This window comes from Rissa tridactyla, chromosome 1, assembly GCF_028500815.1.
Source record: "Rissa tridactyla isolate bRisTri1 chromosome 1, bRisTri1.patW.cur.20221130, whole genome shotgun sequence".
NCBI classification, from domain to species: domain Eukaryota; kingdom Metazoa; phylum Chordata; class Aves; order Charadriiformes; family Laridae; genus Rissa; species Rissa tridactyla.
Window position 1 is genome coordinate 122,688,132 of NC_071466.1, and position 26,441 is coordinate 122,714,572.

The 26,441-nt window shown below is 37.0% G+C and overlaps 1 protein-coding gene across 1 annotated transcript; it reads left to right on the forward strand.

The window, feature by feature from the left end:
* The first annotated feature begins 654 nt into the window (after positions 1-654).
* On the forward strand, positions 655-25,133 carry HJURP (Holliday junction recognition protein). Its single transcript, XM_054191763.1, has 13 exons — positions 655-909; positions 1,985-2,051; positions 3,477-3,541; positions 6,100-6,124; positions 10,807-10,871; positions 12,440-12,479; positions 16,031-16,092; positions 17,240-17,338; positions 18,114-18,174; positions 19,144-20,735; positions 21,293-21,356; positions 22,297-22,384; positions 24,483-25,133. Exons 1-13 carry the CDS (start codon positions 655-657, stop codon positions 24,598-24,600), a joined length of 2,601 nt encoding a protein of 866 aa, XP_054047738.1. The 3' UTR covers positions 24,601-25,133.
* Positions 25,134-26,441: the final 1,308 nt, after the last annotated feature.

The following is a 26,441-nucleotide window of genomic DNA, read 5'->3' on the forward strand; positions in this document are numbered from 1 at the left end:
GTGGGGGGGTGACAGGGCCTGCGGCCCCAAGGAGCTCGGCGTCTGTTTCACGTGAAGTGGCACATCCTATTTTTTAAATACCGGCTTTTTTTCCGACGCCAGGGCAGCATCCTGCGGGGCAAGCGGGACTTCCCCGGTCCCGGCACCCACGGCTGTCCTCACAGCGACTACCCGCGCGGCGCCTGGGCCGCCACGTTCGCTCCAGCAGCGCTCCCGCGGAGGGAGCTCCCCTCAGCGCGGCCCACGGACGGAAAGCGGCAGCAGCAGCAGCACCAGCCTCCCGAAGGGGAGGGACCGACAGCCGGGAAGCAGCACAACGTCCGCCGCCACCGGTCGCCACCGGTCCCCTCAGGCCCCTCAGTCACGGAGCTCGGCGGACTGCGTCCGCCGCTGGCCCCGCAGCCAATGCGAGCTCACGCATTGTTGCTAGGTGGAATAGCAGCTTTGCGCCGCTGCCAAACCCCGACCGGCGGCGAGCCCCGTGCCCAATGGGAGGACTTGGAGGCGTGTTGACTGTGAGGAGGGGGGTGGGCGCTCGGCAGCCGTAGCAGCCAATCAGCATGAGAAAGGCCCTCCGCTGCGTACTCGGATGGGCTGCGGCGCTTGAACTGATGTGACCAAGGCGCAATCAGAGGCGGGACGGAGGCAGTGCGGATGGGAGGTGGCGCGCGGTTTGAATTGGCGTGGGGCGGGGCGGCAGCGTCTGGCGGCGCGTGGTGGCCGGGGCCGGGACCGGGACCGGGGCGCCTGCCGTCACCTGGCGCTGCAGGGAGGAGCGGCCCGCGCGCCACAGCCGCAGCCACAGCCACAGCCAGAGCCACAGCCATATCCATAGCCATGGACCTGGACGAGCGGCTGCAGCGGAGCAACGCCCGCTTCCGGAACTCTATCAACGGCATCTTGGAGCGGGTGAGGGCCACGCTCGCGCGCCCCCTGGCCGTTGGGCAGGGGCCGCTGGGCGGGAGCCGTTGGTAGCGGCTCTCGGCGCCGGCCAGGCGCGGGCGGCGGGGGAGCTCTGTCACAAGGGCGGCCGTGCCCCGTGGGGCCTTCCAGGCTGCCGCCGCCCTGCCGCGCACCTGCCTGCCTGTCCTAGGAGCGCGGTCTCCGATTACGGTTTCTCTTGCCGAAATGGCGTGTGGCGTGGCTTGGCCGGGCCTGGCCGCCCTCCTGTGTCCCTCTGACAGGCTCCGGAAGGCAGCACGGCCCCCTGCCCACCTCGCCTTGGGCTGTGGCAGCGCTCTCTGCTCCCCTCTTTCCTGACCGTCTCTAAGCCCTGGTGTGTCAGTACTGAGGGGTTCAGTTTCCTTTCTGTGCACTAATATGCGGTAACTGACGTTGATTTCTCTTCGTCGATTAATTATATGTGCTGTCAGAAATACATGTGCTGTCACAAACTCCTATTTTTCCCAGCTACCAAAAGCAGCTGTCACCAAAGTCCTTATGGAGCTTTGCAGCTTGTGCTGAGCCATGCGCTCCTATGCCTTGGCATGAGTAAGCTAGTAAGCCTCAAATACATCCATAAAACCTAGATCCAAGGTTGCCAGTATTAAATAAGGGACTTAAATATAATTCCAAGTTGTGCCCTTAACCCAAATTAGCTAGCATTAAATGAGATATTTTCAATGAAGCTACAGAAAGTAGTGGGAGACTCCCTCCACGAATCCTCCTTGCTGTAGAGCTATTTTGCGTTAAAGATGTGGGAACCATATGCCTTGGTCCAGAGATGCATGTGTTTATTCAGGAATGTCAGTGACTGGCTTATGCCTTGAAATTGAATTACTGACTTACGTGCTTAAAATGTATGTGTTTCCTCTAGGAATTGGTATTTCCACAGTGCTGAATTCTAACTTGAGCCAATAAAGCAACTTACTGACAAATTCACGGTTTGGTCAAAACAAAATTGTATAAAAACAATACTTAAAATGCCTGTTAAAACCATTGTTTTAATCATTTATTCTAACCTTTAATTGTCCTTTTTCTTTAGTATAATCATCCTTTTGAAGATGATTTACTCATTTCCATGGAAACTCTTACTTACAATACGCCTGATGGTAAGAACTTCTTAAAGCTTCAATATTTACTCACTGTATATTTAGACTTAGTGAAGCATGCAACTGTTGGCAGTTATATAGCATTTAATTGCAACAGATTTTGAATTTTGTCCACTCAGGTATGTCATTTCCTATGTAAACTTTGATACGCACATATAATACCTGGAGAGTTTATTTATATGCACCATTTAACTCACTGTGTGCTCTGTTTTAGGCAACAGAAAGGTGTTATTAGCAAAGTTCAGGATAACAATGGTTAATATTTGGACGTCTTGTAAAAAGATGGAGATTAGAAAATGGAGAAAAAATGGAGAAGACTGAGGGGAAACAAAGGAATGGAGATATTATCAGGAAGTTGATGTGCATGAATAGGTGTTATAGTTTCATCTCCGCTTAGTATTCTGAAGTCTGCTCTGAAAAATTTCTGTTATGTCAAATGTCAGGGTGCACTGGGTAGATAGTCTCTTTAACTTTTCACTGAATGTTCATGCGGTTAGCATAAATTTATACCACATTATGTCATGTCATATTTTTCCAGTATATCATTATAACTGTTAATCCATTATAAAATTGATAATGCTTATGGAGAGCTCATTGTGGAAAAAACCTCTCTTGTTCTAAAATACATTGCTCAGGGTATAAGTGGGACTTGTGACTTAGTACCTTGGTGGCTTCACTGGGAAATGGCATGTTCTGCCAGTTTTTATCATCACTGAAGTGAGGATTGTGATATGTAAATTGCCATATCAGTTCTCATATAGAAGAGCTTACTGGACATATACATGAAGTACTACCATAGCATCAAGCCCAATGTAATTGTTGCACCAAATATGATTTACTTTTTAAAGGCTTTTACAGACTGGGAAGTTTGCATTTTATAGCGTTTTACATATATTGTCCGTTGAGAGAGGTAGAGGGAGGAAAGATGCATACAGCACTGTAACACAGTCTTCGAATTTGTAAAGTCTTGGTTATGCTTTTGGTTTAGTAACCTCTATTCAATATGGAATGAGTATGCATCTCAGTCCTGTATAGCCCTAATTGTGCCTTTGAGTAACCTCAGATACCATGTAGTCCGCATGCATTAAATACAATTTAAAAAGAAAAATAATTTGCTTTTTTTCACCTCTTCGTAGCATCTGGGGCTGTAATGCTCTTTGGATTTTAGCTCAGTGTTGTTAGACTCAGCATGTAGTTATATATTTTTTTTCCTGACTTCTTGATTAACTTGCAATTACAAAATTCTCTTCATTTGTTTTCCTCTAAGTTTTTGTTTCAGCAATCGTATTGGAGGCTGTTCAGATTTGATAATGTTCTGTTACTATGTGACATGTTCTTCCTAGATGTTTATGTTAGAATGATAATCAGTATAAATAGAGTTGTAAGAAAAGCTATGTTTATGTTGATATCTCTTCTTATTTCTAGGACCAAAACAATGGACAGAAGTGTCAACCAAGAAACTTAGACAATGGAAGAAGGAAGTACTTCAGGTATCTAATAATATAGTCCTACAATACAGTCAAAATGTAGCAATATTTTTTTTTCCATATATAATATAAAAAAATGGACTGGTGGCGTTCACCGTCCTGAGGGATATGGGTCAGGCAAAGAGTAAAGTCAGGACCGTGAATTTTAGGAAAGCAAAATTCCAGCTCTTCAAGGAGTTAGTCATTAGGACCCCCTGGGAAACTGCCTTCAGGGACAAGGGAGCAGAACAGAACTGGCAGATCTTTAAGGACACTTTCCATAGACCACAAGAGCTCTTGATCCCGAGGTGTAAGAAGTCAGGAAAGAAGGGCAAGAAACTGTCATGGCTGATTGAAGACCTGCTGGTCAAACGAAAGTGCAAGAAAGAGATGCACAGGCAGTGGAAGCAGGGACAGATACCCTGTGAAGAGTATAGGGACACTGACCAGTTGTGTAGGGATGGGGTCAGGAAGGCCAAGGCGCAGCTGGAGCTGAACTTGGCAGGGAATGCAAAGAATAATAATAAGGGCTTCTACAGGGATGTCAACCAGAAAAGAAAGGTCAAAGAAAGAGTACCCCTGCAAAGAATTGAACAAGACTGTCAAACTGGTAACAACAGATGAGGAGAAGGATGAGGTTCTCAGCGACTTTTTTGTCTCAGTCTTCACTGGCATACTCTCTTTGAGTAGACAGACCACAAGGCAGGGACTGAGAGAGCAAAGTACCTCCCACTGTAAGAGAAGATCAGGTTTGTGACCACCTGAGGAACATGAACATGCATAAATCTATGGAACCTGATGAGATGTATACCAGACTCCAAAGGTAATTGACTGATGTAGTTGCCAAGCCACTCTCCATGATATTTGAAAAGTCGTGGCAGTCAGGTAAAGTCCCTAGTGACTGGAAAAAGGGAAACACTGCACCCATTTTTTAAAAAAGGTAGAAAGGAGGACCTGAGAACTGCCAACCTGTCAGCCTCACCTCTGTGCCTGGGAAGGTCATGGAACAGATTCTCCTAGAAGCTATGCTAGGGCACATGGAGGACAGGGAGATGATTTGAGACAGCGAGCATGGTTTCACCAAGGGCAAGTCCTGCCTGACCAACTTAGTGGCCTTCTGTGATGGATTGACTACATCAGTGGACAAGGGAAGAACTGCGAATGTTGTCTGTCTGGACTTCTGTTAGGCCTTTGACACATTCCCCCACATCTTTCCCTCTAAATTGGAGAGATATGGATTTGATGGGTGAACTGTTTAGTGGATGAGGTTGCATCCAGAGGGTAGTGGTCAATGGCTCAATGTCCAAATGGAGATCAGTGACCCTGGAAACATTCAAGGTCAGGTTGGACAGGGCTCTGAACAACCTAATCTAGTTGAAGATGTCCCTGCTCATCCGCAGGGGGATTGGACTAGATAACATTTAAAGGTCCCTTCCAACCCAAACTATTCTATGGTTCTCTCTATAGGAACATTCTACTCTTGCTGTGCTGTATATTTGCAAGAGGTATTAATCAATTAAGTCAACATCTGTTTTAAAATAGGGTTCTGGGATAGATTGGTTAAGACTGTCAGATGAGATGGACTAAAATAGATGACGGTTTACCAGTGGGTAGCACCGCTAGTAAACCTGGAAAGATATCTACTTGGTTTTTTTTAAAAAAAACGCTGTCTGATGGGGACGTGGACTTTCTGATCTCATCAGGATATCGTTGTTGAAGTTAAGATGCATTGAATCAATTTATCTTGGTTCAGGTAATCTGCCTTTCAATTCCGAAGGGCTTACTGGTTTCATCTTTATATTTTTTTCTGTAAAATAATGCTAGGCTAATTAAAGTATCTTTGCGGTCTCAGCATTCGCTGTCTGTGTCATGCTAAAGCCATCACTGTTATGGGCATATGATCTGTATTTTTTATTCTGAGTATTTACGTTAAACAAGCAGTCGCTTCTTTTTCTATTTCCTAAAATCACCAAAAGGACTCTAACAGTGAATTTAATGAAAATCTCAGTGTTTCTCACATAACTGTCAAAAGTCACCTTGCTGCTACATTTCTAGTGTCTGTCTAAAAAGCAAAGTTGTGGTAGCATGCCTTGGTAGTTAACACAGGAGCTGTTCTGAACCCCACAGAGTGAGGGGATGAGGAGTGAAATTCAGTCTTGGGGAACAAGGGTGGATTTAATGGAGTCAGAAAAGGGGCTAGTTTTCCCTTTCCTTTTCCACTCCTGGTAATACCTTGTGCATCATCTACTAAGCATTGCTGCACAACTTTACAAACAAAATCCATTAAGGACTGTAGGAGGAGTTCTCTGTCTTAGCCTCTTACGTGGACTAAGATAGCTGTAGCTTATATTCTTGTTGTGATTTCAACAGCAACAGTATGACAAGAAGTGAATGGTCAGGTAAGTTTTACCATGTATTGTGGCTTTTCTCGTCAGGCCATGGGAAACCTGAAGGAAACTGAATGGCTATTTAGGAAGTGCCTAGTTGTGAGATATACCAAAGTAAATATGGGTGCTGGTTAAAATAGCTTTATTATTCTAAGATTCTTCTGACGTGGCTTTTTTTCCTTTTTCTAATTGCAGTGTAATAGAAATCAAAGGAATGCAGGTAAAGTGTTTAAAAAAAAAAAAAAAGTAAGTGCTATAAATTGTCTTATCCAAAGAGTCTTGATTTAACAGAAGACATCCTAGTTTCATGCTAAGCTCTTTAGGATACTCACTGTTGTGTTTTTTTGGGGGGGAACCACTCAAAAAATCAACAGTACTTATGTTCATAAGGATTCCGAAATGTAGTTTAAAATGTTTAAGATGAGTAAATACATTATAATTGGTGTTGCTATCATTACAAGTTGATTAAAATAATCTCCCCACATCAATTAAACATTAAGCTTTTTGTTGTATTTGAAAGTTTTGTCAGATGTTCACTCAATACAAAAATTCCAACGCTGACTTATGTGGCTGTGCAAGTGGAGAAATTAGGAAGTTGCTAGCTTTTTGAAAATAACTAGATAAGTAGGCATATTAAAAAATCTGTGTTAAAAGGTTCTCATGAAGTCACATGATGAGCTATCAAAAATTTAGCAGATAATATATTCTGTATATTGAATGAATCAGACTGCCTGCAGGAAGAAGTAGTGTGTAGTTATTTCATTAGAGATCAAGTATCATGATGGAAGTCAAATCAAGACTGCACATCAAAGCGTAATTCTGATACTACTTAGGGAGTTGTATGACATCTGAAGATTTTTTCATTGCTCTGAAAAGGAGCTGTATGTTCCAACAAAATACGTGTTTTTACTGGGATAAATGATGGGGGGAAATTATGATGTGTAGTACAGCGCAGGTATGTTGGGCTTTATTTTCTGAAGGTTTTGAGGTGATTTTTTTGATGTTGTTTATTTTATGACATTCATCTGAGAAACTTTTATGCTGAACACCTGAGGACAAAACACAACCTAGTGTCTCTCTCCCTCTACAATCCTACCAAAAACTTTGTCCATACAGGGTTTGGGTATAGACTTTGAATCAGCCTATGAAATAAAAATGTTGAGCCGGGGAATAAGAGTTTGATACAAAAAGATTCAGATGGTCCATACCTTTGCCTCTAATTTTTAGAAAATATGTGCTGATGGGTCTGAATAGTACAATAAATGACTAGCTACAATCTGCAATAAAACTCAGAAAGGAACAGCAGCTAGCAGTTAGTTTTTTAAAAGATACAGTATTTGAAGTCTTTTAGAAGTAATTTTTTGTTAATTTTTTGTGTTTTGACCTAAGGTTTGAATGCCTTAAAAGTTCTTACTGAAGGAATTTACTTGGAGTTTCTTTAATGCTACAAAGGCTTGATCTAATTAATTTTAAATTTAGTGTACTGCATTACAGATAAGGTAGAAAAGCTTAGACACATTACACATTTTTTCCAAATTTTAATTTAATATAACTTGAGCAAAGTCTTTATAATTTAATTAGGTTTTAAGTTATCCTAGGGAAAAATTACTTAACTAAATATTGAAGGTGTGGGAATAGCACTAGTGTTGACAGCTTTTGTTATAAGGAAAAACCTGCTTTTTACAGACTTATATGTATTTATATGCTATAAAAGATAGAATCTCATGGATTTTGTTCAATTTAAGCAAATCATATCTTGCACTGACTTTTTTATTTGGAATACGAAAGTACATGGAATAAGCATTTGAGCTGTCTGGTTGTGGTTGGTCTTACCCTTTAAATCCCAAAACACACACCAAAAAAAACCCCAACCCAAGAACAACAACAACAAAAAAATGCTGCTTCTGGCTATGGATTATTAAAGCTAATGTGCACATTTTACCTGTTCTTGTTCTATACTTTTAGATGGGCCTGATGTGTGTTTTCAATTAGGATACATAAAGTTCTGTGCTATGAAGTGCGAACATTTGAAATCTCTTTATAAGACCCAAATACTTATTAATGAACTCCTTCTCTTGGAATATAACTTGTGTTATTTTTTCCAACTCACAATTCTGAATTTTTGCTGGAATCTAGTTCTACTATTTGGTTAAAATGTCTGGTACCCCTATGACATTTACCGCGTAAAATGACAATCTTTTGAGTGTTGGTTTTGGTTTTTTTGTTGTGTTTTTTTTTGGTTTTTTTAATATATGTCAGTTCTGAGTATGGGAGGACCAACTATGTTAAATTTCAGTTTCCAAGAAGAGCAATATTTCTGTTATATATTAGCCACTTAAAATTGTTTCTTTCCTTGAGAATTTTTTTTAAACGAAACACTCTCAGTGGTGTTTCATAGATCTTGCTCGGTAAGCAATTTCAATGGGACATTACCATGTTATTCTGATTTCCTGTGTTCCTAATCAGGAAATGTTTGGAAAATGCTTTATTCAGCTTCTGGGAAAAAAAAATGCTAATATATTCTAAAGGAAGCATTACTGTAGTTTTTTGCAAAGTAGTGAACATAAATTTCCTGAGAAGGTTACGAGCTGGAGCCAGAGCCTTCTAGTTATATAATATGCTTCATTAACTTTATATGAGAGAGTGGCTTTATGCCTGGTTTCCAACTGGTTGGAAGACTGTGCCTAGAATGGTTAGCAATGGTCTGTGTGCAAACTGAAGGGAAAAATGATGGATTTTTTTTCTCAGGACTTGTCCTGAGCAAATTACTAGTTTATACTTTCATTAACTAAATAGTAAAAGAGGGGATACCCTTAATTAATTCACAGATGATACCAAGTAGGGATGGCCACTGTGAAAGATGGTCTGACAAATTGGGGCTAAAACTAAAATTAAACTTTGTGTAATTTCATGCAGAGAATTTCAAAGTAATAGACTTATGTAGGAATAACCAATTGCAGGAAAAGGCAATTTTGAAGGCTACTTCAGCCAATCAAGAATGTCACTCTGTTGTGAAAATAGTGCATGCTGTGTTAGAGGATATGCACAGATGCCCAGTATACAAAGCACACAAAACAGGTTTTCTGCACTGTTCCAACAGTGATAAAACTTGTGGTGGAGTTCTTTGTTTTGTATTCGATAGTAGCTTGACTAGCTAGAGAGAGTCAGAAAAAGGCAAAAATTACTAAATGATAGGGGATGGGTTTGGGGAGAACAAAAGAGAGCCTCTAGGTTTCTGGTTTGAGCTGGGATAGAGTTAATTTGTTTTTTTTCTAGTGGTTGCTGTGTTTCAGATTTGGTGCAAAAGGAATGTCAATAATGCATATTGGTTTTAGTTGTTGCCAGGTGCTGTTCATATTTTTCAAGGACTTTTTCCAGCTAAATAAATATTAGAAAAGCTTTCCAAATGTAAACATAAGGAAGTCCTGAAATACCTTTCTTAGACATTATGGAGTTGCTCTTAAGAATGGGTTAGACTTCTCCTAGAGGTAAGTTAGGTATAGTTGTTCCACTTTAAAATGGAAGAAGGAACAGATGACATCTTTAGGTTCCTTTCCATATGCTTTAAGCCTTTAGAAAACTGGATGTATTATTTAATAGTGCCAAGCATATGAGGTATTTATAGGAGTAAATAATACCTATGTGCTTGAGTTAGGTATGAGAAGTTTTCTCAACATTTAACCAAAAAAAAAGTAAATCACTTGTGATATTTGACATCAATTTATCTGGAAACAGAAATGTACAAAAAAGCAAGGACAACAATTCTTCATTAAACAGAAACTTGTTTGATGACGGTCTTGAGTAGGGTAAACGTATCTGCTACAGCACATGTATTATTTTAAGTCTATCACATGCATCCAATCATGAGATGTCACACCACAGCTTTACTATCAGCAGAGTCGTACGTTTAGAAATACAGATCTTCTCTTTTGGGAAAGATTAAATTTCTGTAATTTATGCAGTATTAGCTCTAGACTTAGGCAATAATTCTTACATGCAAATCATAATCATACGCACTGCATGCAGACCAGAGAGCTTGTCGCTTGTTATAGATACCTTTTCTAAATCTACAAGGCAATGGTTAGAAATGTAACTTTTTTCAGCATCATTAAAACAGTTTGCAGTCTGAGTAGTTTTAATAGCAACAATATCTGGCTTAGAAGCGAATTGTGAAGTAAGCTTATATGGAAGTCACATTTATTTGAAGGTAGCTACTTTCTGTGGTCTAATGCGTTTGGGGTTTTATTTAAGTCTGAGTTGCAATAGCTAATGAAGAACAAAGTATAGATTCAAATGTAAAAAGGGGAGATGTCTGCTAAATAAACAGCTCTTATACTCTTTGTATTTCTTCTGCTTCTTATGAAATAAAGGGGGGGGGGGCACAAAGTTTGTGGGTGGGTCTATCTATGCAGGAAGACAGGCATAGCAGTTTTGGAAGGCTCCCTTGCCAAAAATCATGAAAAAGATGCAATAGAGGTTTGGGGCTCTACCCTCAGGCTTCGGGAGTAGTTAGTCTTTGTCTTATTCTTTTCAATATATGCAAAGAAAAATGCACAAAAAGTTTGTATTTGTCTTCCTTTTCTACAAGTGATACCACCTGATAAAGGGCCAAATTGTATTTTCTCTGGTGCTTCATGGGTTAAGAAGAAAATATGTAATATGGTAGATGTGCACCTCTGATAGAAATTAGTCTGCCATATTTGACTAGGATGTTGTTCTGTCACTTGTCTGTCCTTTGTTTCAGTCTATGCATGTTCTCCATTTGTTAAATGTTTATGTTAAATATTTTTCAAAATAAATAGGAGTATATACAAATGAAGAATTAATGAGTTCAGGTACAAAATTGATCTGTGATCTATCAAATTGAAATAGAATTATTTTTTGCCTCCCACGCATGCTAAGATATCTCAAAACAACAGACTTCTGAAGCAACAGATTTTGAAGGTGGACATTCAACAATACATCAGGTATGGGCACCACATTGCATCTACTTTTAGAAAGCCTCTTTGTAAAAAGTGTATTTATGTAGTTAAAAACTAAAAAATTAATCATGAGCAGGTGGTCCTGTACCATAGCTGTAAAGTTAGATTTTTAAAGACCTACTAATTGCTGAATTGAATCATTTTATTCTCCTTACATAAGTACTTCTGAAAAAATTGAGGGCATAAAGTATTTTGCTGCAGTTCTTCAAACCTCATGTATCTCCAAACCTCAGGTATCTTATTAAACAATTGCTTTCTATTTCCCCTCATATAGTTCCCCGCGTGTAGTGCATTATTTTATGAAAGATGTGTCTTTACCTACCAGGTACATGATTGTGTAAAATTAAAATGTTCATATTCTGGTTAATGTTGATCATCTAATATACTTCCCCTGATTGTTTCCTCCCCCCGATAGGTTCTGTGCTTTGAGTCGGTGATAAATTCAAGTTCTGGACATCTGTATGTGGTGGTCTAATACATTTTGTGATGGTGGATTCATGCAATTTTAATTTACTTTTATTTTTACTATGTCCCTATTCATGTTGTTTATGTGGTAGGCTTCACGTATGTTTTATATAATTATATATCCTCCCATTGTGATATTTGGGGTATTGAATAACAGCCATTGTATCAGCCATGGATTTCGCCTGAATTCTGCTCTTCTTTTAAGTTTATTTTAAGGGAGGTAGAGCAGTTAGACATAGGCTTTAAACCACCATCAAGTGTCTTTTCAGTTAAGCAATATGTGTGTCTAACTTTTTTTAATTATGATGTGTACAGTCTGTGGTTGTATGGAACAACTTCTTTTGACTCCATCTTTTTACAGAGAAAATATTCAGCATTTGAAGGGTGATATGGGCCATCTCACTGGTCACTCCTAATTATTTGTTCTACATAGATGGTAGTTAGGATTGTCTTACTTTATTGGTGTCATTTTAACACACACTGATTTTGTGATTGAACTGGACAGAATAGATTTAGACTTTTTTAAAAGACATTCTGAAGAATGTGATGTTAGATGTAGATTGCAAACACTTAGAAAAGGCTCCTTTTCTGTGAAAATGAGCTTTTTATGCAACTATCAAGACTTCTACAAAATAGAGCAAAAAACTATTTGAAATATCATATATAGATTGTTTGAAGTAGATAACTAAGAATTGTTTAAAGTGGACAGTTAAGAAACTTTCCTTATACATTGCAACCCAGAGAAAATCCCCAGTACATATTGATAAAGATTTGGTGGTTAGAATTCATCTGTCGTATGTTTTTTGCTCTTGTTGTATAATAACTTCTCCTTGACTTATTTTTCTGAATATAGAAGGTCTGGGAAGAAAATAGTTTTCCCCATTGATGTGAATTGAGACAAATTTGTGTACAGATTTGTTAGTAAAGATGGTGTCATTTGGACATAGTTGGTGGAATATGACTGGGTTTGTTTCACTACCACCACCACCCCCAAAAACCTGAGCAAGTAGTGAGAGCAGAAAATTCTACAGACTAGTTAATATAACTTATGCTACTAAGTCTTAAAATTCCTTTCATGTGCTTTTAAGGTGTCTCCTGAGGAATCTCATGTGGATGCATCTGACATAGGTGAGTATTTTAATTTACTTTTTAGCTACCGTTTTTTTTAACTTTTTGAAAAAGATTGCAAGTAACTTTTTCACAATTTTCTAATATAGTAATAATAAATTTAATACGTGTTCTGTACCCTTACAGAAAGTAGAGAATAGGAATAACAAGAGACTGAGGTACTGGTAGTACTTTGAAATCAATATCCACATTCCTCCACATTCAGTTCTGAATTCCTGACACGTTGGAAAGTCAATGTGGAATATGTTCAGTTGCCTTTTCTTAATAAAGAAAGGAACAGTGAAATTAAAACTTCGGCATAAATGGGAATAGAAGATTTATTAATAATTAGTATACATTAATTTGTAGTGGTCTGGTAAACATGGATATGGCATTGAGCTGCAACAATACATCTTCAGGAGAGTTTGTAACAGTTTCAGCATCAGTCTTCTGGCCTGTCTGCAAAGTTTTGTTTGGTTTTGACCTTGTGTTCCCAAATAATTATTTGATTGTATTAGTTAGTGATAACAATATCTGAATGAATATTTTTGAAATATTTAAAACTGGTATTACTCAAGATCTTTAGATTCTTGTGCATATAAAAACTTACTATTTTGCATAAATTAGACTATGTCTAGGAGGTAACCAGCATTTAATGATTAAAAGAGCAGTTGCGGCAAAATATGGGTAGCTAGGGTTTAAACACTCTGATATGAATTAGGTGCTTCATACACATAACTATCTCCAAGGCAGATGATGAGCTCTCTGTTGAGGAAAAATAGAAAAGAGCAATCTGAAATTTGTCCTCCTGTCATTTGAGAGGATAACTTCAAGTATCTATTTGAATGATAAAATAATTTCTGCAAATTTAGAAAATGTGACTTCTTTTTTTCTTAACCTGCGCAATTAAATAAAGGAAGCAAATTTCAGAGGCATCTGTAGCTTAGCTTCTATAAGTGTCCTTTGTGTCTTTTGCTCTCATGGGATGAATGACTGATGCAGTTCAGACTCTGGTACCTTCATAGCAGCATACAGTAATATAATTAGAGACCCCTCCTCCTTCTCTTGTGAATGTTGTAGGAAGAGACTGGAGGGGAGCTGCCTTGGTAAGTCCCAGCTATCTCCAAATACAGTAAGACCTAGAAATTAGTTTCTTAGAGATGTGGCATTGAATTCCTCACTTAAAAATGGAATTCACCTAGATGTTTTGGGGTTTTTTGTTGGGTTTTTTTTTTGGTTTTTTTGTTTGTTTTTTTTTAAATATCTAAAAGGTTAGCAATAGGGCATGCTAACTGTTAAGAAAAAAGCATGTCTTCAGGTGCTTTAGCTAAAACTTTAGCTATGGCAGTTTTTTTACATTTTTAATATTCATACAGAATGCTTCACACTTCTCAGTGAAGCCAGTGTTTCTTCCAGGTAGGATACAGTATTTTTGTCCTAAAAGTATGCAAAGACTATCAACAGCAAGTACAAATTAAGTGAAACCGCTATCACCTGTATCTGCAAGTATTGGTCTGCCCTTACTAGGGAAAATTATTAGGTCTACCTCCTTTGGTTTCACAAAAAGTAGCATGGCAAAGGATAGTGATATCTGAACAATTTCCTATGTCTATTAGGATACTATCACAGAAAAAAGTCATTTATTTAGAGAGAAAGGGGAAAGTTCAGTCTGAATTGTATATTTATCTAAGAGTATTTAAGTTTATAAGATCACATCAAAGTCAAACTTAAAATTTACAGTAACCCCCTTACTAACATGTTCATCTTTTAAATAAGATACATCTTTTAGGTAATGATAGTGTATCGAGTACATGTCCAGTGAAATAACTTTCTGTATTATAGGTCAAATTTTCCAGAGAGAAAGGTGTGAGTTTTCATTTTTCCTCTCTTCTTCACTTGTGGAACGAAGGTATTCCTGAGTTTCCCTTTTGGCCTTTAAAAACACATTAAAGTTCCCTGAAGAAGATACTTCACTTTTGCCATGCTGTGCCATGTTCCTCTGCTAATAATTAATATTCCAGTGATTTGAAGTATGACTGAAAATACATTGAAGACATACTAAAATTACACTTTTGTGAGGTTTGAGACCTAGAAGAGTATTCAACTTGTATACAGATCAATTCATTCTATGATACAAGCTGTTTTCTAATTATTTGTAATTGGCACGATGGAGTTGACCATTCCTGAACACTGGAATTGTTACCTTTATCTCGAGAACCTCCCATTTTTGTAGCAGTTTAGTCTGGTCATCTCAGTGACCATTTAGGGAGCAGTTTGCGAGTTTCGTGCCCAATTCTACTGGAGGAAGAAGAGTGTGCGGTAGAAAGAGAGTATCAGCTGTTACAAGACAAACTGGAGGCTGAAAATTTTCCAGATTAAAACATTAATATTCTTACTGCTTCCTCCACTATTGATGCTTAGTAACTGATTTCCTGTGGATAAAGTGACCACAACTTTGTCTTCCTTTAGTCATGTGGGAAGAAACTTTGATAATCTGACAGGTCTGGGTTTCAGTTCTAATAAAATTATCCTACTCGGGTCAGGTAGACTGTCAAAGCCAACCATCTTATTACTCAACATTTTTACCGGAAGATGTGAAATTGTGTTCTATTATTAGTATACCACCCACAAAGATAGTATTTCTTTCATATGTGTCTTTATCCTAGCTCTATGGCAGCAGCTGTCCACAGAGTTTTAGATGATGATTGCACTGACAGGGAACAAAAAAGGAAGGTGGGATTAGCTGGAAAATATTTTCATTCTTTTTTTTTTTGGTAATTTAAGAATAGTATGAAGAGGCAGTGATGTGGTAGGTATTGTAACCAAGATGTTTTTTTCATTCATTGGTTTCCTTTACAGGGTTATTCTCTTTTCCTCACAGTGAACACGATTGTGGGACAAAGATATAACAGGGAAATTTAGAAATCGGGGCTTACAATGCAATCACGTGTTTTATGATCGTGAAAGACTGAAGCTTTAGCTAATGATGAATTGGAAGATCTGTCTACATCTAGCAAAAAACTGTTTTGTTGCATTTCATTCACAAAAATACTCAAAATATCTAAAAATTGAGTTGAAGATTTGGACTTGGTTTTTAATATTCTCAAATCTGTCTTATTTCTCGCCTTGGTAGTCCTAAGGCAGTCTTGACAATAAGAAACTAAGAAAAGGAAGCATGGTAGAAGGTCCTTACTATCTTTGTTGAGATATTTAAGAATGTAGTGGGAAATAAGTGGGAATGATACATAATGAATAGTGAATCTTGCAGAGCAATGCTTTTGAAAATATTTTACTCTCTGAAATGGTTAACATAAATCTTGAAGAACTGGTTGCAAACAAGTTCTCTTTACTTTTCTTTGTTCCCCTCAAGTGATTTATGAACCTATAAACCATGCTTTTCAATTGGACTTGAAACAGATAAAAAGTTTTAGTGTAGAAAACTGGTTTCTAAAATGAAATTTCTAAAATGAAACCAGTTTAGTCTATAAGTTATACAGTGTATGTTTAAAAATATTTCTGTTTTGGTTTTGAATTCAACTAGATTTTATTTAGTGTTTATCTTCAAATTGTAGATGAAGAAAGTGATGCTGATATAGTTTCAGTAAGAAGAAAATTTGAAGACATTCACTTCCAGGTAAAAATTTCTGATGCCTAATATAATGGAATAATTTTGTATTCAATAGAAACGATTGAACTATTTGAATAGCTTACATGTGTCTGATGAGTTGATGCACGTCAACAGAAGACTCTATGTAGTCTGCATCTTACTGCACATTTTTAGTAATACAGCAAATGAGATGTTAAGTAAATAATATCATGAAGACCAATATGAAGTAATATTATGTCTTGGTATTATTAGTATACCAGAGGAAGCCATACAATGTATTGCATAGAACAGGCAACCATGAGAAAGGCTATTACAGGTATGGGAAAAGAAGAACCAGATGAATCACAAAGTGAAAACACTTATAAAAATATGATGGCTCACCTGAGAGTCTAGCATAAACAGGCAACATAATTTTAAAAAAAAAAAAAAGTAAATCTGAAATAATGGCTACCATAACAAAAGCAGACGGGAATCTTCTGCTGTTTTTTCCCAAACTAGACTATGCGTATCAGGACTACACAGAGTAGTTACATTGATGAAGAAAAGTACAAGACACGCTTTGTGTGTTCAGCCATTCTAATCCTGTGTTCTGCTTGCTCAAATACAATTACCAAAAATTTAATTTACTTTCTTTACTTGTTTAGCATAGTGCTAGGCATTGTTATGTCTCTGACAACAGCTAATACAAACTGCTTCAGAAAGTGAGACTTTTATTGATGAAAAACATTTGCCATTTATCACCAAATGCTTTTAGATTTTACATAGAGCTGCATTACGGAGTAGACCTTAATTTGTATATGAATTAATGGGATGTTAATAATACATATAAAGATTTGCAGCTGTAATTACCAGTGCTTTGCAACCTAATACTAGTACTTTTTTTTCTTTTTTGGGTTTGTTTGTTTTTATCAGTGAGTCTTCTGAAGCAGTGTGTGTGCTTTTCATTGCATCAATAAACTAGCTAGTTATCTCTTTTTGTATGTCTTCACATACAGTTCCTTCTCAGGATTTTTTTTCTTTTTGACATGAAATGTATACATTCAAAATAAGTTTATGCTAGTTCGATATCTTCATCTGAATAATACTATTTTGAAACAAATCTTAAGTAATATGTTTGGGTTCATCAGTGTCAGTAAATTCTGTGGGTTTTAATTATTTTTTTCCCCCCTCTAAGAATGCGTATGTACATGATGAGAATATTCAAGAGAAAGTAAACATTCAACTGGATGCGCTAGTGCAAGACTATGCTAGAAAAATTCCCAAATGGATTACGGTAATATATATCTCCTGTTTTAAGTTATTAGCTAATTAGAATAAAATAAGAACTCTAACTGCAGTACAATGAATTCTAATACAATTTCTCTGCTGTTCCATCATTGTTCCTCTCCTGCTTGCTGTCTGTATAAATATCACAGTATATCAGGTCTCTGACAGCAATGATTTGTAAGAAACAAACAGAGCAGGTGATTTTTACTCATTTTTTTTTTTTTCACTTTTATGCTTTGTTCTTTGAACAAAGTGTGTTATGTGCAAGTTTATCTTCACTTCAGTAAGTTTTCTGAAAAGCCTAAATTTGAGGTTTGTAGAGAAAAAAGGAGTTTTAGCTATATTTTGGTTTGGGGGTGAGAGGGATTGGGGACGAAGGGTTACGTTACATGGTACAGCTTCTGTTTCCTACTGGAGTTGCCAGAGATGTATAGATTATCCGGGTATATATATCCATATATAAATTCTCATATTTGCAAAAGGGATTAAAATATGATACATAATGTAGAAGCTGAAAAGATGATAAATAACTTTCCAAGATTTAACTGATAACTCTTAAAAATTGTTAATGAAGTCTTAAACTAGACTTTTTCTTCCTTGAAGCCCCTTAGAACCATAACTCTGTCCAGGACCTAGTATAGTAATGACCTAGTATATTAAGGAGAGAGAGTAGGAGGAGTCACAAATAAGGTTTTGATGTTACCTTTAACAAGCAAAAAATTCAGGGTATTAGATTATGTGACTCTTTTTTTTTTTTTTTTTTTCCCCTGTTTGTTTTTCAGAGAGTACCTCAAGAGGTGTCAGAAGGTCCTCATTTAGCTTCACCAGTGCAAGAACTTATTGGTATGACTAAATCTTTTGGGTGTTGGTCAAAAATGTTAGTTACGAAATGTGTTTTTATTAAAATTTATTAGAAATAAATAGTTAATTTATTGAAAGCACAGAGGCACTTTTTATCCAACAGAAAAGTTCAACAGGCTGGATTCTTGAAGAAAAGTTAGACGTGATTTTCTGTATGGCAAAATGTATTTGAAAACTAGAAAATAAATAACTTGCATGTGTAAAACCACCTTCTCTTAAATAGCCTAAGAAAAAAATGCATATTTACAGAGTTCAGCAGCATTAAGCTTAATTAAATGAAACCATTATTTTCTGTTTCTACTTATTTTAAATTCAAGAAATGTATTGAATGGCTTTGGGTCTGCTGGTAACTGGTACTTTGCTAGTAAACTAACTTTCTTCAGAAGCTCTCCAGACTTGATGCAAACCTAAGATACAATTTTGATGTAAATATTTCAAGCCTAACAACTACAGAAACTATTTTCTTCATTGTGCTTTTTGGCAAGAAAAGCTGCACTGGCACTAGCCAAGTACAAAGCTTTCAAATAATATGGAAATAGACTAACAAAACCCGTAGGATAAGGCTGTTCCTCCTGGTCAGAAATCACAATGAGCAAAGCAGTCTGCCTCTACAATGAAAATATTTTATATCTGTTTATTAAGCTATTTTAAAATATATTTTTTTCCAGCACATATAGCGTTGAAATAATATGCTAATTCAATATAGTTAGGAAAAACCTTTTAATTCTTTCTTAATGGATTATGTTAATCATCCGTTTAGCCTGTCAAAAAAGCTTAATGAAATATACTAAGTATATTCTTATATACTTAGTAAGACTATCTGTGCCACGTGCAATTGTTTCTAAGTCATGTAATGCATTACTGGAAGTGCCCTAATGGGTTAGGGTTTTTTTTTTCTTCTTCTAGTTTTGTTTTGTGATTCACTTGCGTTTTGTTTTTTTTTTTTAATAGGCAACCAAGTCGCTGTTTGCAGAGAGAAAGTAGAGTTGTCAAATAAATATTTTTCATCCAGACCTCTACAGTTACAATTTTCTGCTGTTCACATTTCACCAAATACAATAACCGTACCCAGGCATCGACCTTCTCCAGAACTGAATAAAACTTGCTATGATAGTATCTTGGAAGAATACCAGTCTGCAGATGAGGAATGCTCCTGGAGCAATGTAACTCTTGCAGACTTGTATCCGGCGATGGTAGAGGTACTTACAAGGCTCATGACAAAGCAATCTCAGAGAAGAGCGTTAAAATACATATTTGGACAATTAAGGCACAGAAGATGGCATTCTAGAAGACCAAAACTCAATGTCACTGTAGACAAAATAAGAAGGTTCAGACCTCTCAAACTGAAGAATGCACTACCCAGCATATGCAGCAGTAGAAGTGAAGACATCCAGAATCAAACTTTCATAAATGAGAACAGAGAACTTTGTGATGACAAGTGTTCCAGTAATAATTTATCTGGCCTAGTACCTTATTCTTACATTGATACAAATGAAATCAAAATGGACTACTCTTACTCAAGTTTAGAACATCATTTTGTATCTGGAAAAGGCCAGAAAGTCTCCAAACAGACTTTTCCTAATGTTATGGCTAAAATGGGAGAGACATTTCTAGTTGAAGATGAGTTACAGACTACTGTCTCGCTGAAGAATTCAAAATGCAAAGAAAGTGAAAAATTGGCTTACAAATGTTCCTCAGAATACCATTTTATAACACCTGCTGCCAGTTCAGGGTCAACAGCACTTCATCTGGAAAAAGAGAGTAAAACTCAAAAAATTGACTTTCTTTGTGGTGATACCTCAGAGTTGTGTTCATCTACTTGCAGTTCCTATGGCAATAGTAACACTTTTACACCCGTCACAAACTGTTCTCTTGCAAGAGCATCAAATACTTTGCTCATAAATCCTGAAAAAATAATTTCTGAGGGACGAATTTCTTTCCAGCGCAAGCACTCATTTTCCTCATTGTCTGTGGTGCAGAGTCCTTCAAAGATGCCTCATAAATACAAAGATGCATTTGAAAAACTCTACTACAAACTGTGTTCCAAAGACATCCAGAAGCCTTTGACATTGACAGGACCTCTTTCAAATTCACAGAACCTTGAAGAGAAAGGAAGATTAGTGAAGAGTAATTTAAGTAATTCTGTGAGGTCCAATATGCAGTTTGGTAGAGAATTTGACACCATCTATGAGCAATTGTGTAGTGAGACTGTTCCAAAACTTCCTGTGTTTCAGAGAGCTTCAAATTTAAGGAAATACGAAGGGATACACATGTCTGAAACTGTAAATGCTCTTGTTAACTCACCTGTTCGAACTTTATCTGCAATTCCCAGAGTTAAAAGACTAGGAAATTTTCAAAATGATCTTCCTTGTTCACCAGTAAAGAGACTGAAAAATATACCAGAACGTTACTTTCCTTCAACAAAATGTCAACAGACTTCTCACAGAAAAAATGCTAATCTTCAGACAGTTGACATGGATTTTTTGAGCACATACAGTTGCAGTAACCCCAGCTTTTTTGACAGTCTCAACTGTCAGAGTCAGGTACTTAAGGACCTTGTAAAAAGAAAAAAAAAATTGTGCACTTTTGCTGGTATTTGGAGAAGGGCTTAAAAACGGATTAGAGCTGGAAGCTGTTTAAACTAGTGACAGTATACTTCTTGTGCTATTTGGTCAGTAGGATGGTTTTACAGGTTTGGGGGATTTCTATTTGCTAAAATCTAAGTTGTATGAGGTCTCCTGGATCGTGTGAGGAAGCTCACTGTATTTAATAAACTTGAAAATGGTTATAAAACGCTCATTAGAAGATTTTGTTACCTCTTAATAGACTGTGTCACTGGTTAAAATAATCTCAAACAGTGACCCTGCTAATTAAGGTGTTGTCCTTCTGAAATGATGACTTTTTATTCATTTTATAGGTGGGCAAGATGAGGTAGACAAATTAGGCTTTACTCGGTTCCATTGGAATCATTAGACTTGTTGATTTAAATTTTAAATCAGGCCCTTATTTCCAGGTTCCTAGTCATTTTTTTTTTGAGGCAAACTGTTAAATAATATCTGAGTTTTTCCATCGATGTAATCTGTTGATACTTTATTTTCAGGACTCTGGATTTCATGTTTCTTCAGATAAAACTTTTCTTGCTATTCCTGGTACTTCCCTACAAGGTTAGTTTCAGAGACTTTATGAATTACTACTTCAGCAATCACAAGCCATTCTTCAAAGGGTAAATCTACAGATCTCAATAGACTGCTGTCTAGGTGACAGCTCTTCTTTCTCAGTAATAATTGGGTTTGTTTAAGTGTTCCTTTAAGTAAGGAATCTATACAGAAAAGGGGTTTCTGAATCACGTGTTAACAGGTATTTAAGAAGCTTTCCTGTAAGTTAACTAGGACTTTTCCTGAATAAAAAGACTCTTGCCAGTTCAGGGCAGTAGAATTTTATTATTAAAAAAACCAACCCCAAACTACAGTAGTTTAAGATTTTAGATGCTAGTCTTTTAATTTCCTTTAAAAATGTGATTTTGGTTAAAGCATGTTTATAATGTAACCTGAACTCTTTTCCTGCCAAGTAAAATCACTAATGTTTATTTTCCATTTTTTTATTTTTATGAACCTTATCATCAAGATAGGGTTCACCAAGATAACTAACTAATATGTAAAGGAAAATACTGAAGAAGGTGACTTGAAATATCGTCAACTGGTATACAAGAAGAAAATGTCAGAAGAAATGCATTTGTTTGCATGGTTCTTGCCTTGCTGCGTTTTCATTACTGATTAATTGTAAAGAATTTGATTATTTGAGGTGGATTTATCCCATCTGTCTTATTTTGTTGCCTTCAAATTTTAACTCGTATTTATGTATTACATTTGTTCTGGTATCAGCAGTTTCTTCTACTTTTACTTTTTTCTAATGGTGACAATTTATAAGCATTTTGAAGAAACCTAGCTTATACCTAAATATTTTCATAAGGAAATTTGCTCATTGAAGTATGCCAATGAAGTGTTACCAATGTCTTAATAGGCTAATATTTTCACAACGTACTGTAGTGTTCATGCTACTCAGCGTTGTTCTTAGCCTTTTCATACTACTGTTTTTCATCACCAGAATCTGGGATTGCAGATGGCCACTCTATTCGGTTCTCAGCCGTGAAGAATTACAGCTGTCCCAAAAATGCACAGAAGAGTCACCAAGGGTAAGTGCCTTTTGAGAAAAGAAATTTCAAAAGAAATTCTTGCTGCTCTACATCTGTATTAAAGGTATGGAGGTTGTCGGCTACATGCGTGCTTCTAGAATGAAAATGAGCACGGGTGCTTGGGAGAGCCCAAGATAATCAAACCTGCAGACTTCAACACCAGGAGGCAAGTGTCTGTGGACAAAACTAGGCAGAGACCAGCATGGATGGCCAGTGAACACAAGTTAGTAAAATGGCCTAACAGAATAGCTACTCTAGTCCTTATTTTGTGTTAATTATAGAGACATTTATTATTTTGGATATAACCAGAATTGTTTTGATTCTGTGTGTTTCAGCCAACAAGTCCTCTCAGATCCTTAGGCTGTGGAGAGTGTAGCATATTGCCATTGAAAAGGACTTCCAAAAGTTAGCTTCTGTGTGGTTTGAGCATAGTTACCCGCATTTTGGCTCTGTTGGAAGATATCTGACATCCTCTGCTATTATCACTATTGGCAGTGGTTTTAGATCTCTGCAAGGAGAACGCACCTTCTTGCTCACTGGATACTGGCCTACTACACCTGCTTTTCTTAGAAAATATGTGATTTTTAAAGGATTCTCAAGTTTCAGATCTCTTGGGGTTTTAATTACAAACTAATTTAATAGGCAGCAGGATTAAAAAGCATTAAAAGTTCTCTAAACAGTTTCTCATTTTTATTTTCCAAAACACTTTTGGCATTTTTTTTTTTTTCCCAAAAAGTCTACTTTGGCACCACAAGATCTGCTACCTTCCCAAACTCAGTCAAGAAATATTTTCGCCATTCTTGAGATGATCATAGAGCTAATAACAAAATTTTCTGACAATGTTCAAATTAAAACTTAAAAGGAAGCCTGAATGTATTTTTAAACTACTTGTATGGAGAACTTAACTGGAAAAGAGGCTGTATGATTTAAGGAAAAAAAAAAGTTTCAGTTTAAGCAAAGATGGAATTAAAACATGGGGCTTCAGAAATATATAACAATATTGATGAAGATCGTATCTGGATTATTATTGATATAATGGAAGATTGGAGGCAAGCTGATGAGTATACAATGATGTTTCTGTGATGTTGAGTATGCCCACTTAGCTAAGTAAATTTCTGTTCGGTTCTTGGATTCCCTCTTTTTTTTTCCCCTCACTTATTTTTCCTGACTCCATGCAAAATAGCCCTCCCTTATGAGATTAGTAATTGTTCTGAAGGAAGGAATGGTTTTCCTTTCGTTAATGCATGTAAGTGGAGAAGTTTGAGAAAGAGTAGGAAATCAGGACTTCAGAGTGCTTTCTTGCCAAGACATCTGGAATAAAATCTATTTCTTTTTTCCTTAATTACGCAAATGCATGTTTGTTGATTTGGAGCCAAAATGGAATGTCAGCTGGCTAGCTTTCTTAGGCCTGTGGGGTGATGTTCTTAGCCTTCTATGGTTCCCAGGAGCGAAGGTCTTCTTTAATGACTTCAGGGCCCTCAAGTTTTATGCCTAAGCCATGTGGCAAAATGCTCTATGTTGTAACGAATAGTTCTGGAAAGAAAAGGAATATTGTCTTCCTGTCTGTAACTTGATTGCCTTTAGAAGATGTTTATAAATGAGATTTCAGAACAGGAAATGTTCATAACTAATAAACTTTTCTTCAGCTCTGTGAGTGCTGTCCTACAGCAGCAATATATATTGCTATACTTAATTGCCAGATATAAACGAAAGTAGTTTAAAATAGATGTTAAAAAATTACACCATTTCTTAAGTAATATGCAAGGAAATAATTGTGTTCTCACTTGTATCTTCCATGTTTAGCTATTTGTGAATACATTCAAAGATTACATCTCAAAGTTTAATAGATATTTATGTAATTTAGGTTAATATAGTTGCATTACTGAGACACTAAAATGACATTAGATGAAAAGTTCCCCCCCCCCCAGCTGAAAGCACAAAGCAATGCAGACAAGGAGTCCTGCTGCTGTTCACAGTCAAGATGTTCAGATATCGTGTTTTGGTGATAGGTTTCAATTTCATTCTGTTCATCGGAGTTTCAGTAAGCATGCTATTTTTGTGTAATTTGCTTTATCATCTAAACAATTCTTTTCTCTAGGGTATCCAGAAAACTAAGTTACACTGATGAGAGAGACCAAAATCCTAGCAATTCCTTGGATGACTTCCTGATCAAAGCTCACCAAGAAGCACTCATGGATGGCTACATTGATTTTTAAAGTTTGGTTTTGTTTTGTTTTTCTTTCCTCTTCCAAGAATCAAGGATGTGTTTTATATATATACATATGTAATACACAATTAGTCCTGACTTATACGTCCCTGTAGTATAAATCTTCAGGAACTGATTTGTCCCTTCTGGCAGGGCACTTCTTACTCCTTTGGCTTCATCAGGTATTGCAGGGAATCAGGGTTGTTTTCTATGGCCAAGTTTAAATTACGTATTTAGTAGTGTTTATAATAACAGAATGGGATCTGTATTAACTTTTAATCTGCTGATAAGCTTTGATTCTTAACGTATTAATAATAAGTAACAAGCTCTTTCTGCTGCATTCCTGCCTATTCATGCTTTATAGATGTATCAGTATTAAATGAAAAAATCTAAACTGTTTGCAGTATTATATGTTGCGACTTGTAATATGCCTGCAATGAAATTTTTATGTTAAATTTTCTAAGTCACTCACCAACGCTGACTGTTCAATAAAATTTTATAATTTTAATTGTATTTGATAGTTACGTTCTGTGTTCTGACAAAATTCTGTGTGACACAATATATATTCTAAATAAAAATCTATTCTGAACAAATGCCTGCTTTCAACATTGTATTTCAGGTATGTGAATTCTCAGGAGGAGTTTGCATACCTACACCAAATACATGAGCATGATGTGGCAGGGTCCCACGGGTTTTCATTGCTGTGTTCTTTCTTGGCAAGGAGATTGTTTTACTGGTGTCAGGTCAAGTACATTGTTTTATCGGCATTGCCCCTTGTCAGCTTTCTGAGCTCCAGAAAAGGGGAAAAAATAAAATAAAATCAACATTTTCCTTTCACTGTACTTCATTTCTGGGCAGATGGGAGTGTTTTATGTTATTTTTAACTCTTAAAACCAAGATCTAGTTATCTTAATGTTGTTCTTGAATGGAACAAGGAGCCAGCTTCACTGAGGTTTGCTCTGCAATAAGACTAGAACTTGTGCAATATACCCACACACATTCTATCCCTCATCGCTTGTATATTATGTTTCCTTCAACAACAGCAACAAAAGATTGTCTTTTAGAAATGCCTTTGTGGCTCATTTTACTTCCTGTTCCAGACATGGATGAACTGTAGGGAATATGCTTTATGAGCTGTCTTCCCCTTGGAATTGTTGAGGTAATTATTTCCCAATATTTCTTGATACACCAGTACTGAGAGATTACATAAATCCATTAATGTTTTGTGTTCTAAAGTAACTTAAAGGCAACCTGGAATTGAGTTTTGGACATGTTCTGACTCTAGATATGACTTCTACGCAGCAACCTGAATGCAGGCTTACCCAGGTACGAAGGTAGGTTTATTTAAACAACATAGCAATTGTTCATTGTCTCCAAGAAAATTACTTTAAAAGAATTTGAAGAGGTAGTTCTTGAAAACCCTTGAGGTGTTGGAAGGTAAGCTGATCCCAGTGCCACCTTTATGATGTTAGCAGTAGCAAAAAATGGGAGAAAGTTACACAATTATTTTTAGAGTTTGATCCTCCAACATCCACTCTTGGTCTGAAGAGCAGACTCTTCAGTATGGTGTAGCCAAAAGTCTGTGTTGTTTTTCCTAACAATACTGTTTCAACAGCTGCATCTGCAGTGACTGTCAGATGCTTTAATGACTACTGGAGCATACCCGTCCTACACTTAGAAAGATTTCGTGCTACTAGTTGATGTCTCTTCTGTTTCGAGCTCTGTTCTTCTCTTCCAAACGATTTTACTTCTTCCACCATATTCCTTCCTGTTTACTCTTTCTTCCATTGAACTGACACTTGAATGGTAAGCTTACTGTTAATAAAAATAGCTTCGCACTGCTTCCCTCTG